The 20,148-nt window shown below is 40.2% G+C and overlaps 1 protein-coding gene across 5 annotated transcripts in view; it reads left to right on the top strand.

Moving 5' to 3' along the window:
* Positions 1 to 20,148, top strand: part of ADIPOR2 (adiponectin receptor 2) — a 45,001-nt gene that overhangs the window by 10,256 nt on the left and 14,597 nt on the right. For all 5 annotated transcript variants that reach the window (XM_053942208.1, XM_053942209.1, XM_053942210.1 and 2 more), the window contains one exon: positions 12,369 to 12,604. In XM_053942208.1, the coding sequence (XP_053798183.1) occupies positions 12,437 to 12,604 (168 nt within the window). In that variant the 5' untranslated portion in view covers positions 12,369 to 12,436. The remainder of the gene's footprint in view (positions 1 to 12,368; positions 12,605 to 20,148) is intronic.

The raw sequence follows: 20,148 nt of genomic DNA, 5'->3' as shown, positions 1-20,148 counted from the left end.
ATGAAATCCGGACCTGCGGCTGCCAAATGTGCCAGGTTGCAGCACCTCTAACTGAGCCTTTATGCTCTGTCCCTGGCCTTTCTAGTTGTACCCTTTGAGTCTGAAACCTGGCCAAGCTGCAGGGCCACCCAGCCAAGCTGACCATTCAGTGGGGAAGGCAGAAGCTTGGCAGCCATAGGGTTTTTCTTTCCCCTTCTCCTCTTATGTAAGTCGCTGGCCAGAGGCTCTCAGGGTAGTGCCTGCTGGCTTCTTGGATGCCTTTGAGGAGCTGTTGGTGTTCTTAGGGTGCTTTGCCTGGTGTCCCTAGGAAATGTTCTGTTTCAGCCCTCATCCTTTCTTCTACAGAGTTTTTTGTTTTCTGTCTCATAATAATTTGACTTCTTTCCTCTTTTATTTTGTTTGTATGCATTTGGCTTTTTGCTGTCCTTCCTCAGAGAGAACTCTTTTTGAGAGTTTTTAGTCAGGATGTCCATCCCCTAAGGAAGAAAATAGCTTCTAAGCAGGAATGTGCAAGCAACATAAGGTAGTCATGCACTGGTATCCAGAGAGGTTTTTAGAGCTAAAGGTGGCTTCATGGATGCTTGATGGTGCTTGATGCTTCATGGTGCTTGATGGGTTTACACTGTATATTTGTCCATTTTCCCTGTGAATCCTCATTCTGTAGCAAAAGATTCCAATGTTTGCCTATTGCTGTGTCAAAACCAATTTTTTTGTGTTTGAGGTCACCCAGCCTGATCTGCTGACTCCATGTGACTTCACCTTGGTTGATGGGCAGTGGTTGGTATCTTCACTTTTTCTTACTGTTGTTTGGAGTGGTGCTGTTGTTGTAGACACAAAGATTAGGAAACCTTGTGCTGCGTTGAAATCTTAACTGCAGTTTTGAGTGGTCACCTCTGCTTTCACATAAAGCTTTCTTTCCTATCACAAAGGAAACATTCTCTCAAATAATTTAGTAAATATGTAAAATCTGATGTGAAACTTAGAAACCATTACACATTAACTAGCACATATTAAAAATAGATATTGGATTTTGTATTTCATGAGTTCAAGGCTTGTTTCATTTCTTAATTGTTTACTTAGCTACAGCTGCTTGCTCATCTGCATAGGTCAGGACTTGCCTGATTATCTGGGCAGGTCGAAGGTCCTCCAAGGTTTTCCTTCTGCTTTTTCTCATGTATTAAATTCACAGCACTGGTTGATGACTTTCTTTAGGACTTTCAGCCTGTCAGTGTCTCCTTTTTTTTTCCAAAATCATGTGTGCCACTACTGTGCTGTCAATATTGGAAGAGCCTTTCATGCTTTCCGTAATGGTGTACCTGGGGATACAAGTGGGTAAGGCAGTGTTTTTGCTCTGTTCAGATCTGACCCCCTGTATGGAGTTCTCAGCCAGAGAACTCAGCTGAGTGCATCTTTGGTATACAAATTAGTATTGGCTAATTAGTAATTGACTAATTAGTACTGGCTTCTACATGTAGCAGTCAGTCTCTGCTGAGAAGCTTGGCCTGTGTCTTGTGTCTGTCTGTCTGTGCACATCAGGTGAATCTCAAGAACTGTGTTGTATCTCGGTCACACCCATGGATATGGTAGCTTGTCTTCACATCAAAATTACATTAGCTTATTTTTCTTACAGAGAGAGATCAAACTCATCCTAGAAAGAGGTTCTTTATTTGCTAACTCCATTGACAGTAGGTGTTGTCAGCCTAAGGTGTTTTTTTCTCCTTTGCAGAACAGTTTATCTGTGTAGTTCTACATGTATTAACACCCCTTACAGATGCAGTTAGGCTAGGGCAAGAGTACCTTCAGTAAGTATTTGAAAACTAGGACAAATAACTATTCAGTAGTTTGCTGACCCAGTTCTTGCTTTCTGCTTGTGTTCCTTGTCTGGGCCCTTGTCCAGGAAATCAACTGAAATTCCTACCCTTCCTACTCTTAAGTTCATGAAGGCTTATCAACTTGGCCATGTTTCCTTCCTGTTCTTTAAGTTTCTTAAAGAAATGGAGTGTCTCCTATGATATCTAGAGATTCTGCAAACAGAAAGCACAGACAGTGCATGCCAGGCTCACTGGTTTGTGTTTAGGTGCTGTTGTAGGAACGTGTATACGTGTATGAAAGGCTCTTAGGTACAAAACAATGCTGACAGGTCACCCCAGCACCGAGTTCTCTCTCTGGGCAGAGAATGTTACCAGTTCAGGCAGACCATTTGGTTGCTTTTCCTGGGGCTGTTTCAGAGCTTGTTATTCTATTACAATTTTCCTGTAACAGTTTGAAGACAACAATGGATGGAGTTTTGCATTCCTTCACCTTTGTTGTTATGTTCTTGTTTGTGGTCAGAGAGGAAGTGCCCCTTGTGCATGTGTCTGTTTATAAAGGTAACGCGCGTGCAAGTACGGCCAAGAAGTTATTGCTGGTACAATGGAAATCTTAAACAGTGTGACTCAGTTTTTCTTTCCTAACGTCTGATTAATGATTCTAAGAAGAATGTTGCAGTTACATACATGAAAATGTTGCCAAGCGCAGCTAAAATTGTAACACATGGAATTTTGGTTTCTCTCCCTTCTCTGTGATTTATTTTCACCCTTCCATTGCTGCTCTGGGTCTTTAGGTCAGCAGCTTTGGACTGCTGGAGAGGGTAATGGAGGTTATCAGCCCTAGGAGTAATTTGTTGGGGGGAGTATGATCTGGATGTTGCCTGTTTCTTTTTCCTCTCTCTAGGATCCACTTGCATTTCCTTGGTATCTTTGCTAATATGCTTTTATTCCTCTTTTCTTTCTTCATTGGTCTAAAGCTTTAGGTTATCTCTGAATTTATTATATATGGTGCCCTTTATGTATGTTAGTTACAATTTCTTTGTTAACCCTAATGCCAGGTTTGCCCAGCTACAGGTCTGCATTTTTTAACTGCATTAATGGGTTCTTTAGCTGTGGGGTCTCCTGGTGGCAAGGCTGTGTCCTGTCTCATATCCCATGCCTGTACTCCTGTGCACTGCATCCTGCTTCTCCAGTGTTGTCATGCTAGGCCAGTATTTCTCAGCATCACTGTAAATTCCTCTTTCGGTGGAATATAACTAGAGGTTATATCACACCAAGGTAAACAAAAATAAATGGCATCTGGGCAGTTGGAAAAGCTGCTGTCACAGCCAAACTCCATAAAAGCTGAAGTTCTTACAGAGGAAGCCTGCTAAACCTCAGTCCTGGCCTTGTGTCTCGATGGGGAGCACAGGGGCTCCTGCTGGCATTGCTGCATTTACAGGGCTGCATGGCTGTGGTTTTCCCCTCATTCCATGTTCCCTAGATCCCTGCATGTCACTGGCAAGTCTAGGAAGGGTGTTGCTGACCCTCTTATGACTCCAGGCTCTCGAGCAGGAGTAAATGATCCTGGAGCAATCCTGTCTTTCCTACCTTACCTTGTCTTGTGGGGACCTGTGTAGGTGTGAGGGTAGGCACAGTAGTGCTTAACTATGATGTGCATCTAGCATTGCTTACTGGAAATGCTTCACATAATGCTGTGTTTACTTTTGTGAATTTCATAATTAGAGTAAATGCTGTATTCTATGCATGAATAAGACAACCTGGGTGTCTAACTTCAACTTTTTCTGTTTATGTGAAATTAAGCCTTTATTCTTGTTTTGTAATAAGAGATTTTCGTAAGTGTAAACTTTGTTTCTGTTTCTCTTAATGAATTTTATGCTTAATCTGCTGTTGTTGGAGATTTATGTTGTAAATTATCTTCTGTAAATAGTTTGACAGAAAAAATAATCTTTATTTTCCTGTGTTGGTGCTGATTGTCACTAATCCAATGTTACAGCCAGTCCTCACTGTGCTTAGCAAGCAGTGTAGCTCTGTCACAAAGGGTGGATGGCAATTATATGCTTCAAAGTAGGGACACAATATTTTTTTTGCACTGAAAGTATTAGAAGGTAGGTGCTCCTCATTGCCTAGCTCATTTACGGCATTTTTTTTCTTGATCCTGTTGTGTCTTTGGGAGGGTTTTCTGGTTTTGAGGTTTTTTTTTTTTTTTTTTTTTTGAGTTGGAAGAGACATGGATCGCACACATACACCCCCCACCCTGCCCCCAATCCCAAAATGTTTGTCTGAATGCACTCATAAGTGGTGTTAAGTCATGGAAAACATCTAACATGTATATTCACAAAATGCTTCCTGATTACTTGGAAGTTAACATGAAATATATTCACGATCTTAAACTCTTTCAGTCTTAGAATTTACACTGTGATAGCTGTACTGGTTAGACCACAGACTGCAGCAAAAGCCTCTGTGGGGAACACAGTGGTACTAGAAAGTACAGAAAGTATTATGGTCAAACAAACCACAGCAAGATGACATTTTGTGTGAGTCTCTTGGTCCTGGACCTGCAGATGTGTTTTTAGTTCAAGCTACAGCCCTACTTCATTTTAGCAGTATTCTCATAAGGAGACTTGGGTATTTTGAAATCTCTCTTTAGTCATAGGACAGTAGAAAGTAAAAGATTAATTTAACATTTCTACTTTTAAATTGCATCAGTGGTATCTTACGATATCAGTGTCCTTGGTCTTGTTTCAGAAATCAATATCATTTGGAACTATGTTACCAGGAAATAAATTTGTATCTGAAGGAGTGGAACTAAATGTAGAGGAGACTAAATATTCACTTCAGCTTTTCCTGATCCTCAACAATTTTGTCTTTTAAAACCAAAATTATTCTCTGGCTGTTGCATTAAGGAAGTAAAGTAATTAATAAGTAGGTTTACCTCGTCTTATGTGGAACTTCAGCCACTTGACTAAATATGCTTCTAATTGGCATAAATTAGATACGGTATAGTTATGGTGGATCTGCTTCTTTTCCTTGAATTTTGGTTGTTAAAAGGAAATCTGAAAGATGATGGACCACTTTTTTGATCCTAGACTGATACAATTCTGTGGATGTGGATGCTATTTCTGCAGTGTTCCTGTAGCGTTTTTGGTACAGAAAGGCAGCAACTTCATGGCTAAACAACATTGTGGCTTTTGAGGAGAGGGATGTGTGCTGTTTTCAGCTGAAGAAATGCCATTGCTGAGGGCAAGTGAAGCAGTAACTTTGCTTCATTCTTATTTTTTTGCTAATATGGGAATGCAAACATTTTGTAAACCAAACCTGTCGGCCGCAAAACAAAACACTGGTGAGCAAGCTCACAACCTGATGAGTAAAGCTTATCAAGATTATCAATAAAACTAGAGAGCAGGTGCTTCCAAAAACTGGAAAGAGTGTCAGCTTTTTACATCCTGGCCTCTACTAAAATTAGTGATCTTGATAAGGTGTCTGGTTTGCTGTGCCAGGTGTGGTCTGCCCCTGGTCAACAGGTCATAGAAAAGGCCATGGCTTTGTACTTATATAACAATTAAAGGTTAGGGCCAACAGATAACTGCCAGTTTTTCATAGGTTGGGAAAACACTGCCTATAATATACACAGTTAAACCTTTGAGGATGGGGTGCTGCCCTTTTTCATGGCAAATCTCTGTGGGTTAATGTTTTTCCACAGTCACCTGGAAGGGCTTGTGACAAACACCAGAGTGCCTCTGGGTAGGCAGCTGGGAGGAGTGGAGCTGTTTATTGCCCAAAGAGGGGAAAGTGGAACTGCCCCCTCTGGGCACCAGCCAGGCCTTAAATCTGCACAAAGATGGCATCTAAATGAAGAGATGTCCACGCAGGCCAGTAAGAAGCACTGAAGGCAGCTGTCCTAATGATTTGCTGTTGGAAGTTTGCAGCCTGGAATGTGCATATTCCTCTTGGTTTTAAAAGCATGGCTGCAGTGTTTGTTTTTGTGCAATTGCTCCAGGCCTTGGAGCATTTTCTGGAGCAGTAAAAGATCTTGATTCAGTTTTTAGAGATTGAAACTCAGGCTTCCTAGGAGGAAGGGTAGCGGTATGCTTGCCTGTGGATTGCTGCTGTCTTGGTGCCCTTTACATTCCCATGTATTCTCTCTATAGAGAGATTCTCTGACTTTTAGAGAATAGAATCTCTATTATTTTAGAGTTTTAATTTATATATAATTATTATTTATTTATATTTTTATATATAATTATTGTTTAGAATTTTTAGAGAAGAGAATCTGATTCTCTGATTCTCTCTGTAGAGTGGTTAAAGGAATGTAACCTCAGTTTACATGGTGTATCCTCATGGTGTAGCTCTGGATTTTAGTGCCTGCTCCAAATACTTTGGTTTCTTCATCTTCACCCAACAGCTTTGTGAATTGGATTTCTTTGAGGCAGTAGTTAAAAGTAGATATTCTGAATTTTCACTTAACAGGAAAGTGATGTTTAATTTCAGTCTTTCACATGTAGACAGTCTGTGATCCCAAGTGTTACAAACATAGAAGAGCTGCATCTTTTTGTTGTTGGCAGCCATGAAGCAAGTTGCTGTGAGTAGCATGCCATAGAAATAAAATCATAAAAGAGCAAAAGTTGGGATTTTCTCACTTGGAGAAATTGAGCCATTTAATGAAAAATGAACCAAAAGCAAGTTTTCAGATCTGAACCGTGGATATTTGTAGAATGTAATGTGAAAAGAACTTGAACTTCTGTTCTCAATTTTATATTACTTTTGTGACAATTCGCTTGGTTTTGGTTTATTGAAGAGTAGAACTGATTTACAGCAGTCACTGATTTACATTATGCTCTGGGGGTGGCCAGCCTCTGACATAACTCTTAACTCAGTTAAAAAAATGGGGTCCGATTTGCAGTACAAATTGGACAAATGTTGTAACAATGTAATGGGATCCTCTGAAATGGAAGCATTTCGATAATGCAGGCAGGCTGCTGGCTTGTTCCCTTTCTTTGAATCCAAATGCATCAGAATGTGCTTGATTGTTTGCCTCTGCAGCCTGCTGTGAAATAGCTTAGGCTGAAGCGTCCAGTGACAGTTTACAAGTTAAAAAGACAGCTTTTTGGCCACTGACCCTCTGCGGGAGTCTAATCTTTGTTTTGTAGATGCCTCTTTATCTAGGGAAATTACATCAAGAAAAGAGGTGTTGGATTACTTCCTCATTGTTCCTCTTTGTTAAAGATGACCTCTAAAGAATTTTTACAGGCTGATTCGTACTTTTCCTTTAGGGTACATTGAGAAAACAAAGTCTTCTGTGAGAATTTCCTTCCCCTCCCATTCATACAAACCCTTATTTGCTTTGTTTTGGACTGTAGCTTTAGAGAATATTTGGCTTGTTAACTGTGGATGTTTAACTCCTGAATTGAAAAAGTTGAAAGACTGTTAAATAAAAAAAAAAAAAAAAAAAGAAGATACAAGTCCCTTATTTCAAGTTGACATTACAATATTATCTGTGAGGGACTACTTGTGACAGACCCTCCCTACCAGAAGATAGTAGTAGAAATACAATGTGCCAAGAGAACCGCATTTCAATGAATATACCTTATTTCACTCAAGGCAGCCAGAATCAACTGTTCCATAGGCACAAAATTCCCCATCCCTCTATATGGGCTGTGTTCTTATCCCAGTCAGTCTGTCCATGGGTTGTAGTGGAAGTGCTCTGCCGTTTGTACCTGTGCTGACAGTTCTGGGAAGGGAATTGTGCCTCTTCTGTTACTAAGGCCTTGCCTAAACATCTTGGGATTTGGTGAAGTCTTAGTTCAATCAGCTTTGCCATTCCACCTGCATGGTTGGAGCTGGTCATGGCACCTGGACACAGGCAAGGCAGAGTTTGTAGATTGATACAGCTTCTCTTACAAGATTTTTCGGGCACTCAAGCCCTTCATTAAATATTAAGCATTAATGAATGTTCTGAGAAATGTGTAGTCTGAAATTTTCATGAGAGTCTTTTGTTCTTTTGATAACTTAAGGTCTATTAGGGGGAATGAGCTAGTCTTAGGAGGAATCATCCACTGTGTATACATTGTTTATGCTGCTTTAATGGCTGCTTTGGGAGAGGATCAGCAAGGAAAGAGCATACAGTGGATTCCATTGCATACCTGAACAGGAAAGTTTCTGCCAGTAAGGCAGTTGAGAGGGGACTGTAGGGAGAAGCAATTGTTTTTCTTCTTCCAAATACCAGCTACAGCCAGAATTAAATACCTTTTGAGGATCATTGTTATGCTGCTTACAGGAAAGAACATACTGACAAGAGTGGAGTACTGGCGAGATTGCTTTGCTTAGGGGTAGTGGGAGGTAGTCTTGACCATCCAGGACTGTGTTTTATCCTCAAAAGGGAGTGACAGATCTTTTAAATTTAATTACAAACACTACCGTTAATGTGTTTTCTTTGTTTTACTACCATGTGTCATCATTTAGCTGAGGCAGTAAATCAGTCCTTGTGCCAGGTGAGTTCTGGGAGGTTGGAAGGGCTGCAGTGCTTATCCTAGGGAGTGTCATACAGAGAATAATAGCATTATCCTGTGGTGCTTAAGTTTGTGTAACTAGTCTTTCCTTATCATCTTTAGGAGTGAAGCAGTGTCCTAAATATGCTGTAGTTGTGGGTGTTGAGTCCTGTGGCATTGCACAACTGCAGCGAATGCTGAAATAATGCTGCCTTCTAGTTCTCTTTGGAAAGAAGGCAGGGCTGAGCCTCAGACTGGCACTGACTGTCCTCCTCTGGGGTTGGCTGCTGCTGAACCGAGGTGGAGGGAGCAGCTGAGGCTGCTCCTAGGGCTGTGTGGCAAGGCAGCAGCACATTGAATTGACTCGAGCCTCATTTTCTGTTTATAGGCTGCGTTTAGAACCCTGCTTGTACTAAACTGCTGAGTCCTTTCCAAAAGCTGATGGAGCATTTAGAAGTTTTCTGTATTAAAAAACCCAACAGACCGAACTCTGTAGATGCTTTTCTCAGCTTATTTTAGGTACAGCAGGAACTCACTGATTCATCTACATGCTGATATTATGTATGCAATCATTAAGTAGATTTTAAGTCATAATGGCAACTTCCTCTTTAAATGGAAGTTAATTTTAATGAAACATTTAATTTGCATGCTACAAAAAATGTTGAAGGACTTCATTTATGAGTTTGATAATCTCAATGAGACACAAAACAATATTTTCCAAGACCTCAAGTGTTCTATAGCTTTCCATTTTCTAGTTTTTGTTTTTGTGAACTGTGCAGTCTTAGACAGAATGAGGCAGTAAGTATCCTCACAATGGTTCAACCATCATCTTCTGGTTAGATTTTACTGACCATACTTAGATTTCCTAATTTCTTAGGAAAAGGTCATCCTTCACTGAACAGTGAGTCATAGAAACTTTATGATAGAACTTAAAGACCACCTATGCCTTTCCTGTTCATAATCTTCACTACTTTCTTTCATCTGTGAACAAATATTTCAGACTATTTGCACTTCTGTGTTGGCACCTTCCAGTTGCATTCAGTCAGGAGTACATTTTTAAAAAGAAGTAAAATCCAGTAGTGGTGCTTTTGGATTAGCTTTTATCTTGCTTACCTTTGCATGCTCATTTAGGGCAAGCATATTTAGCACTGTGAGGATCCTGCATGAATGACATGGAAACATTTTAGTTCACTGAATAATTCCACTGTCATTTCAAGAAACAACAAATTCTATTTCTGCAAAGCTCTGAAATCAGCTCTACTGCTCAATGCAAATCTGACTCGCTAGGGGTGAAATGCATTTTTTTATTTTTAACCTTAGTGAATGCTTGGCAGCGAGTGCTGGTGAAGTAAATCCTCAAGGCCTGATGTAAATTGGCATTCCTCTATCTTCTTTTATTAGGAGAGCCTTTTGCAAGCATCTTGGCCAAATGTGGTCCAGCCTGTTGCGTGGCTGTACTGTGTCCCAGAGCATTGCTCTCACAATGTCACAGAGGTGATGTAAGGACAGGTATTAGGCAATATTGGTGGTAGTGCAGCATACAGTGGCAATAGTATTGCTTAAATCTGGCTGAAAGAACCAGTAAAACTTGCTGGTTAAAGGTCTCATGAAATTGCCCAATCTGTGGAACTAACTAGGGCTGTTTCTGCTGACTACCTGTTTGAAATGTGTGGAATAGCAGGCAGGGGGGTGAGCCTGTGTGTAACTGTTGTTTATAAACAGCTGCTCTGCTTACTTGCATTTTTCTGGTTTTAGCTACAGCTTCAAATTGGCTCAGTGTACTTATTGTGGTCTAACCCCAGTGGGCAAATGAGACCCACACAGCTGCTTGCTCACTCTGCCCCAGTGGGATGGGAGAGAGAATCATAAAAGAGAGAACCTGTGGGTTCACATAAAGACAGTTCAATAAGTAAAGCAAAAGTTGTGGATACAAGCAAAGTAAACCAAGGAATTCATTCACTGCTTCCCATGGGCAGGCAGGTGTTCAGCCATCCCATCAGGAAAGCCAGGCTCTTCCATCACATGTAATGGTTACTTGGGAAGAATATTAGCTCTGCCCCAGCCAAAACCAGCATAGTACCGTACTAAAATTGTCTCTTACAGGTTGCTTTTTAAATTAAGATGTCCATTAGCTTCATTTCAAACTGTAGTTGTTGTTGCTTACTCTTTTCTTTCTTACATCAGTTTTGCCAAATGGCAGTGTGATTATGTCTTCGTGTTTCTTGCATAAAAATAGAACTGTGAATTGGCTGCTTGAAATATGACAAAAACAGTTAAGATTTCAGTTCTGTGGCTTTCTGAATATTTGTTCCTGCTGTTAAAATCTACTTGCACAACTTCTTCACTGAGCTTCCTGTGTAATGTTGCTAAACCTCCTCTTAATTCTCCTGTGGCTCTTGTGTTTACCAAGTAAACAGCTGTGGCCATTTTAGATGTTGCTTCTCAGATGGAGGTTGCTGACCCTGCAGTGAAGGTAGCAGAAAGGTGGGGATGCCATCTGCTCTACTGTCAGATTGTCACCTTAGCATCCTGGGTGATTAAAGCAGTGTGCCATACTGAACTCGGACAACTTGAGGAATCATTTAGTTCTGCAGAGTCTGTTACCTGCTCATTAGCAGCTCTCTCCTCTGAGGATTGCCAGGCAGCTGAAGGGATATAATATTACAAACTGCTGCAGCAAAATTAACTATAGCCCATTTATCAGAGCTGGGAATTATCTTGCTGTGATCGTATGTAAATGAAATGAGTTCCTGTAAGGACAGAATACATTATTTATTGGCTTTTTGGAGGTGACTTTTTATTACAAAACTGCCAGTATCAATTCCCCATCTTATATTTTTAAGTTTCCCTCCTACATTATGATAAATTTCAGCATCTTTTATTGGGCAGTAAAATTCCAATTTAATTATGCATACTGGCAAGTTAAAACTTGTTAGATGGGTTGTCTTAATGTTATGTGTTAGTCACAGCAGAGCACTCAGGTGCTACAGTAAGAAGAATGACACCAGGTGATTAGTGCAAAACGAATAGATCACTCATTCAGAGTGATTCTGAAGCCTCAGCTGTGGCTTCACTCTCATGATACATTCTGATGCTTTCTGGCACTCAGACTGCAAAGTTCTCTGGAGATTGTGCCTCGCAAGGCTGCCAGTGTCAAACAGGTCTCTCTGAACTGGCTGCCAAAGTGGCACCACACAGGGGTGTACAAAACAAATGGGTAACCAGTAATACTCTTGATGAGGGCTCAGATTAACAGTTGTCAACAATTTTCTCAATTCGATCAAATCTTCAGCATTTTGAGTTAAATTTACCCTGAATCCTTTTTGCAGTGTTGTAAGTGTAAAAGACAGTTACTTTTCTGAGTAGAAATCATGGGTTATTGTTTTCTGGGGGATTTGCCTCTTTCTGATGGCTCTGATGGAATGAACAATGTTTAAATTTGTCTGCTCTAATTCCTTGCACAAGTAAAGATACAAACCCAGTCCTGGCAGTGATTGTGACCATGTTAATTTAAGCAAGGGAAGCATAATCGCACTGTGTACTACTGCTCTCCTTGCAGTCTGTCTAAAATTAGTTGCTGCTTGAGCTCTGCTCGAGCTTTGCTTGATTGCAATTACTAGTCCTTAATGTCCTAAATTTGGTGAAACCTAGTCTGGATGATCGAGCTTGGGTATGAGCTTTATACCTGCAAAAATACAATAATTGCAGAGTATCTGTGATAAGTAGTGTATTTCTAAATAATATTAACAGCCTGCTGCTTGCCAATTTTGTAGAAATAATCCATAAAAATTGACTGTGGTTTTGTAGATTTGCTGTTTTTTGAAGCTCACTTTCTGTCACCTTTCAAAGTTGTGTTTAACTTGTGTTAGGATATGAAACTGTTAGTGGTCTCAAGATGAGATTTCATTATCCAGCAGTGTAGAAATGTGTGTAATTGATCCTGTGGGATTTTTGGGCACATATAAAAGCAGTTGTCATTGTTGTTTGGTACCTTGTAAGCAAGCTCTTCCAGCCAACTTTTGCACTCTTCTTTTTAACTTCAGTTGAGTTATACAAACTGTTTGTCTTTCAGAGCCAAGACATAATCAGCCAAACTGAACCAAGAGGAAGGAGAATATTTGAGAAGGCCTCCAGCATCTCATGAACGAACCAACGGAACTCGATAATGCTGGTTCCCCAGAGCCAGGTCTGCGGCTCAGAAGAGGACACATGTCTGACACTGCAACAACACAGGCAGCCTTTGAAGAGGACAGCTCTCAACAGAGGCTTCTTCTAGTGGAGCCTCCACTGTCTTCTGACCAGGAAAATGTAAGTCATATGATTGATTGCCTGTTAGGTTTTCTAGGAAAAATGAATTTTGACCTAAGTGCTTCAGTGTTTTCATCTAAGTTTCGAAAATGTGGAGCCTACAACCTTTTAATGCCTGCTAAATAACTGTAATGATACCAGGAAGATTCCAGAGGTATTCACTTGAATAAATATATGGGAACTTGGGTGACAAGACTGGGCATAGCTAGTTTTACCAGCTTTGATGGTTTTATTTTGTCGTCAAAGAAATGGGACTTGTACTGGTTTGTGTTCTGCTGAGATGTTGTTCATACAAAAAGATTTCTGTTCTGTAATTTTCTATTAATTGTAAGTGAAAGGAGAAGTATTGGCTCTGGCTGCATGTAATCAGAACATTGGCTAATTGGTATCTTTTTGATGATTAGGATAGAAAAATTTGTTTGCAAGCATTCTTACTGGAATTAGACTGAACAGTGCATGATACCCTATCTCAGACAACAGCCAGTAATAGACTCCCAAGGAAGAGCAAAAGGATGGGGAAGCCCCTTGTGTGACTTGCCTAGGACACTCTCCCAGTCTTTAGCAGTTGTTGTCTCACAGATTTTCTGAGCCAGTGGCCCTATCTGTAAGTTTTTTGTGCGTGAACCTCTATAAATTTTAGCAGCCACAACACACAGAGAGGCATCCACAGCTTTATTAGGTGTTCTACAAAGACAATGTCCAAGCATTGGACAAAAGTACCTTCTGGTTAGAGAGTTCCAGAACTGTGATTAATGCTTCTCCCAGGATATATTCAGATGGGTATCAGTATAGTTAAGTGGAAGAGGCATTCATCTTAGGCTCACTATCCAGTTTATCATGGATTAATGAGTTTATTGTATCAGCTCAGTCACAGCAACTGTGTGGTTTTAGCCAGCAGCAAAAACATGCTGGTGCTACTTAATGGATGTTGGGCTGTGGCTATATTGCATTTGCCACAAGTTCTGGGTGTTTGCATGGCCCAGTGTCATGGATCAGCTGACATGAGAACTGGTATTTGCCTTCTCAGCTTGATGAGTTGGAGCCCTTACAGAATTTAGTTCCGAGCATTCTTGTGATGAGAAGTCAGGATTGGTATTCATGTCTAGTAAGCCAAGCCAATGCACTCACATTTGTACAGCTATAACTTCCCTAGAACATTCTCAGTATCCTGATAAGGGAAACACCCAGAGTATTTTTCCATTTTGTGGAAGGTGGTGAAGCACGTGTCTAAATGTGCAAAGTCTTGGCCAAAACTGGTTAGAAAAAGAAAAGTTGAGTTGTGCCAGCAGATATTTTGAAATTGCATGTTTATCTGTTGGTGTGTTTGAGATCATCTGCTTTGAAGGCTGTTTTCATTCTTGTCTCTGACTTTTCTGGTTGAATAATGAGAGTTACCTGTAGCCTGTTGATGGAATACCCAAGGTAAAAGTCCATAATTGGTTATGTGCTTTAGTTCTTTCTGTACATTTGTTTAGCTAAACAGAAATTATCTGGGTGAATCAGTGTTTAATTCAAACATTTTGGCAATGAAACAGTTGAAATATTTTCATTCTCTCTTTCAGGCATTTGTAGCACATGCTGTCTTTTTTTTTTTTTTTTTTTTTCATCCACACAACAAAAATTAAATTTGTGGTTTTTTTTCATTTTGGCTCACTGCTTTCTCGTGTTTGATTTCTCTTTCCTGGTCTTCTGAACTGCTGTCAGAGAAATTTGTTTTTGCCATTTGGGTCTTGCTGTTACATCTTAATCTGCATCACTTTCTCTGCCATATATGGCCTTGTGCTTCTTAAAATTTTTTTTTATCCTTTTATTCCTGTTCTCTGTGATTTCTTGGGTTTGTTAGTATGATGTCTTTAAGTTGTTTTTTGTCTTAAAACGCTGAATAATTGATGCTTTTAATGGATCATCCCAAAACACTTTGCTGTCAAAAGTACCAATATTGGCTTGCCAAATGGCTTCTATTATGTGACACTCTGCAGTGTTCCAGATAATCTGGAAAAAACGTTATGTTGCACATCTTCCTGTGCCTTGTGTAAGCCTCAGCACAGCTGTTGCTCAGATGTCAGCTCGGATTCACTCTTCTGCTCTGCTGTGCATTCTGGCTCTGTGCAACTGTCTCAGCAGAGCGACGTGTTAGTTCATTAGCGTGACTCTTAAGTTCAAAATCCTAATTTTCCTCTGGCCTGGAAGAGGTTCGTGTTTAGATAACAGTAATATAAGGATATTGTTCTTGGCTAGGTGGCAATAGTGCTAAACATGGCCTTATAAAGGTCTCAGGTAGTGCCCACTCCATCAGTGTTCTGGTGCTGAATGCAGCCACCATGGAGCTGATGGTAACAAGGTGATCGTGATGCCAGAACCACCATTGTCATTTAATATTCTTGTAAATGCTTCTACTTAGGAAAAGCTTTTATCATGGTAAATATGTGTTCTAAAATGTACTGGGCCTAGGACTTGAGGTATTAGTGTAAAAATATGTATATTTTTATCCTGTGATAATATGGCATTGTTTATTTTCCCAGTGCCTCCTATTACCATGCTTATATCATTGCAGCTCTTGTATAAAATCTTCTCCAAACTCTCCTATACAAGATTCCTTTCCCTACTTGTATATCCACTTCTGGCTCCACTTGTAGAAGTAAGCAGTCTAAGCTCTTAAGAGGTAGTAGTTGATGAGTTTTTGATGAATTATTTTAATAGTCTTTTCTAAGAAGGAAGCCATGGAAGCATGTCATTATGTAGTTCCGAATTATTTCCATCTTCCTCACAGCTTCCATTGTATGCTATGTACTTATAATTTTGACGGACCAAAACACTTGTTCTCATAAGTAATAAAGCATTTTTTTTTTGCTAAGAAAATGAAGATGATATTAAGAAATAAGATTAACTCCTAGAAGTTTTTTTTTTCCTGAGGCTTTTGACCCTGCCACCTACCTGGGAGGTTGCATAGCTGTGAACTAAAAATGAAAGATTCTACTTACTGTAAATTGTGGCATTCAGTAAATACATGTAGCAAAGAATTACTAGCCATAAGCATAGAACATGCTTATTCAAAATAATAATAGCACAGCTGCATCCTTCTGCCAGTGTTGTTAATCTGCCAATTTTATAATGATTCCTATGAGAAGATACAAATCATATAACATCAGTATCCTTTTTAAACCTGAACCTCTCAGCCTGTATTTTGTTCCATAACTCTCTGTTCTCTCCTGGAGTGCAAATATGTCCATAGATTATCCCCTCTTCCCAGTACCAGTTTCAAGGACTAGATACACATCTTGCTGTCTTTAAATGCGAAATTAGTGTAGTGGCAGGTGAGTGGTGAGCCTTCTGTGACTTGGACCAATAGCAGCCATTTTTCTGCAGTATAAACACTTGATGATGAGAAAAGGATCAAGCAAAAGCTGCATAATTCTTCTTCTTCCTTCAGCAGTTTAAATTTCTTTTCCTTTTTCTGGTTTACACTATGTGCTGATAAGGCGTTTTTCAGCAGGTGCTTCCCTCCTGTAGCATCCTGGATTGCCTTGCCTTTGGGACAGCATCCTTTCTCCTGTCCCAGAGTTTCTGTGTCTTAACTGCCTTTGTAATTCCAGCAGTGATAGTTCCTAAAGAAAGCTCTCCTACTGTGACTTTGTTAAGCTGACACAATCAAATGCATGTGACTTCTTGCCATGTGATGAATGAGCTCTTTATGCAGTCGGGAAAGCCTGTGCTTGACTCTTTCCTTTTGTACTTTAACCTGTCAGTGACAGGAGGTAAACAACAGAACCATTTTCTTTGCCTTTGTTCCAATCGTGGGTTTTCCCCGTGCTTGGATGATGATTCCTTTCATCTTCCATGGAGTTGAGCCGTTGTGCAGTTGTCCTGTGAGGCATCAAAATGTGCCCATAAGGTGGAGACCTGTTGCTTTCAAGTGTTTGATAACCCACAGTAAGGTTCTGGGGAGGTCTGTGTAGCACTCAAGTCGTCTGGATGGGCAGGAGAAATTTGGGTAAATACTCCTCTGGATTGCTTTTCAGGGAGTGTGGGCTTTGAAGGGAGAACTTGGTTGACCTCTGACAAATGTCACGATATCTCCATGTACTTACAGGAATCTTTCTAGAGCATAAATACCAAAGTGACTTGAAGGAGGAAGGCAGAAGGATGTAACAGAATTTCAGGTACAAAAGAATTTTTAGAGTAATTTAGGGTGAGCAAATGACTCAAGGCTTTTAACTTGAATCATAGAACTTACTCAAAGCCTTTTCTGTTACAGAAGTGTTTACATATTATTTACAAAGCAGACTACAGACAGACTTTTTGGTATTGCAGAAGGATGCATGTAAATAAATGGAATTGTCTACTTGACTTTCTGATGCATGCCAGCTGAGTGAAAAAGACAGGTGAAGTCTTGAAGGTCAAAGAGAGACATTTGAGTCTTAAGAATAGTTTTTTCTGGGGGGAAATATTTGTAAATTCTGATAGTGTGAAATTTAATCCATTGTAGATCTACTTGCAAGTTTCAAACAATTTAGCTTTCTTTTCAGTCTGGCATTTTTCTATTAATTCTTTGGGGTTATGATTGAAATTTTGGCATTTGCTTCTGTATTTGGCTTCCTTCTCCATTGCATTTCAGGTTTTGTTGGTTGAGTGTGAATGGAAGAGGCCTGGTAAAATCAAGCTTGAGTTCCCACCACAGCACATTTCCTTTTGATTTAAAGCTGATTGTGTTCAAATGTTGTTTTTCTGTAGATTTCTTTATCACCTCTTCCTTTCCTTCATTTTTGCAACTCTTGGGAAGAAATGTTAATTCTTTCCAAGCATGCGAGTTGACATTTTGCTTCAGATCAAAAGATCTTAACATCTGCATTTCTCCTTCACTTGCTGTTCTAAGAACTGTAAGTAATGTGAATTTTACTCATACTGCTAGTCACTGAAATAAGTGCTCGAATATAGTAAACTATTTTTCTACAGAAAAGCATTTTTGGATACACAGAGTAAAGCATCTCCAAATATTCCCACTTAGACAGTGTGATGACAATGGGACACGTTTGTGGAGATGGTTTCCAGGCCCCACAGGCCTGAGTTGGTCAGATGCTGGTGCCTCCCTCGCTGGCATTGATGTACCTGGGTTATGAACAGACTGTCAGAGCTTGAAAGTCTGCAGAAAAGGCAAACCAGTGATCCAGTCAGCCATGCATGGGCAGTGCCCAGAAGGCTGGTAACATGTAGGAAATGGCTGTTCTCCATGTCTGCTCTGTCTCCCAGAAAACTCTCTCCAAAGTCCCATGGAATTTGTCCTAGGTGATGGTTGTTGAGTTGCAGCTGGATTCAGCTGTGTCCTGTTACTATGGGGTGTTTCTGTGCTCTGGGAGGGGAAGTGTTGGTGCTCAGACAGTGCTGCCTGTCAGCAGGTTTTGTAACCATTGCTTGCTGTGCTGTATGTTGAAACTAGCAGAGGGAGGGAGTAGTTCTGTTTATAATTCACTGGCACAACAGTTTCCCTGCACAGGGGTTAGATTCCATGGGTTTTGCCTTTGTTCCCCTGGAGATCCTATCTGCCTGATTTGGGCAGCAGTGGGGGGATGTGTGTCAACCTTTTACAGTGATATAAGAGAAAAAAATAGTGTTGTACTGGTGGGTTAACTTGCATCTTCCTCCAGCTGTTTCAGATTGATAGACTCTGCTGTTATGTTAAGTTCAGCAGTACACTTTCAATCTCTTTGTTTATTTCTGTAACAGAGCATTTCTTTTTCCATAAGCCCAGCATGCTTGTTTTCTTTTTCAGTTGTCAGGATTAACAATGGCAGAGGAACAGAAAATGGCACATGAGACTCTTCTGCAGTAGAAACAATTTCTACAGGCCCTCCTCCAAACTACTGCTGAGCACATGTTGGCATTGAGGCCCTGGGTCCTTGTCAGATACTGGGCTTTGACAGAAAATCAGTATAAAATCAGAAAATCAGCTCAGAGATTCAACAGAGTCTTTTCATCTGAAGATATTTAAGAAGGGGGCTAGTTCTAATCAGAGTTTTCTAGCAAGGCTGCTGCAAAATGTGACTTTGTCTTAGGACTATTTGCTAAATGAGTTTTGAATGTTAGTGCTTGTTTTTAATGAGTGCCAGCAAGCAGTCACCCATGACCAGTTGTGTAAAGCTGTTTTCAAGTGCTGTATTAAATGGACTGTATCTTTTATAAGGTGACCTACAAAAGAAAAACACTAAACTCCAGGAACCTCCAAGTACTTGACATTTTGACCAATGGGCCTAAAGGGTTTTTGGCACTGTGCTAATGAAGGACTTTTTTTGGTCCAGTGACAGCAAAGGCAGCTTTGCACACCCTGCTTAGGGGGTGGATGTAGTCAGGCTTTTGGAAATTGGTGGGGCTGTGTTTACAAGCTTGTCAGGGGGAATGTGAATTCTAAAGGACAAAGCTGTTATTTTAAAGTAACTTGGTATGTGCAGAAGTTAGGGGAAGTCAGGGAAAATTTTATGATGCTGTTTGTTTCCAGTTTATTTCTCACAACTCAAAGAATATAAGTTGGTGAAATTCTGAAAACTGTGCAACAGGCTTTTAGGAGAAATGGCATGGCAGCCAGCACTTATTGCTGCTTCCCCCTTACGAAAAGCTGGTTGATAAAAGGTCAGTTGACAGAATGGGCAGAGAGGAGTTGCTGCTGAAAAAAAGCAATCTGGCCAGCTGAAGGGGTTGTTAGAGAACTGCTATTAGAAAAATAACATTTTTATATTATAGCCTTGAACGTGTCTTGGCCATTATTCTGAAAGCTCTCGAGTTACTGAATCTGGCACGCCACCCCAAGGAACATAAAATGATTTGAATGTCATGTTAAGCACTATTAATAATTCATCTGATGAGATCAAGATAAACAAGAGCAAAAACTCAGAGTCATGTCTAGACTTTGTGACTTCAGTTTTATGTGGGAGAAAACAGTGGTATTGTAAATGTAGCAACATATGTTTTGTAACTTGAGTTTTAAGAAGAAAATAATGCATAAGTACTGTGTCATATAATATGACTCAGTGTTAATCAAGACATTTGGTTTTTCTGAGCTATCTTGCCTGTGCCCCTACCAAGGCACAGAGTTTTGCCAGAGCACTGATCAAGAAGACAGTGGGGGAGTGTCTGTCAACAGCTGAAGGAAGCAAGAATATTAGAACAAGATTCAGACTGCATCATGCTTTGAAAATTCCTGTGATGGTATGTTTAGGGCACTGGTAACATCTTGGTGGTGAATTGGCATCACAGACAGCTGAACTTTGAGACATGGGAGTTCATTAAATCCAGAGCTTAATACTACATAGGTATGTGCATGGTCAGTTGGGCTCCTGGGTAACTGAGTAATGACTCTGTCTGAAAAGAAACTCTAATGCAGACGACTTGTGCCCTTTCTGGGACTTAGGAGAGTTTTATTGCAGTTGCTGGTTGTTCTGGTTTTGACTGGGATAGCGAATTTTCTTCCTGCTAGCTGCTACAATTCTGTGGTTTGGATTTAGGGTGAGAGGAACATTGATAACACCCTGATGTTTTAGTTGCTGCTCAGCAGT

Source organism: Vidua chalybeata, chromosome 5 (genome assembly GCF_026979565.1).
Source record: "Vidua chalybeata isolate OUT-0048 chromosome 5, bVidCha1 merged haplotype, whole genome shotgun sequence".
Lineage (NCBI taxonomy): Eukaryota > Metazoa > Chordata > Aves > Passeriformes > Viduidae > Vidua > Vidua chalybeata.
This window is presented reverse-complemented; position numbering and strand designations above follow the sequence as displayed.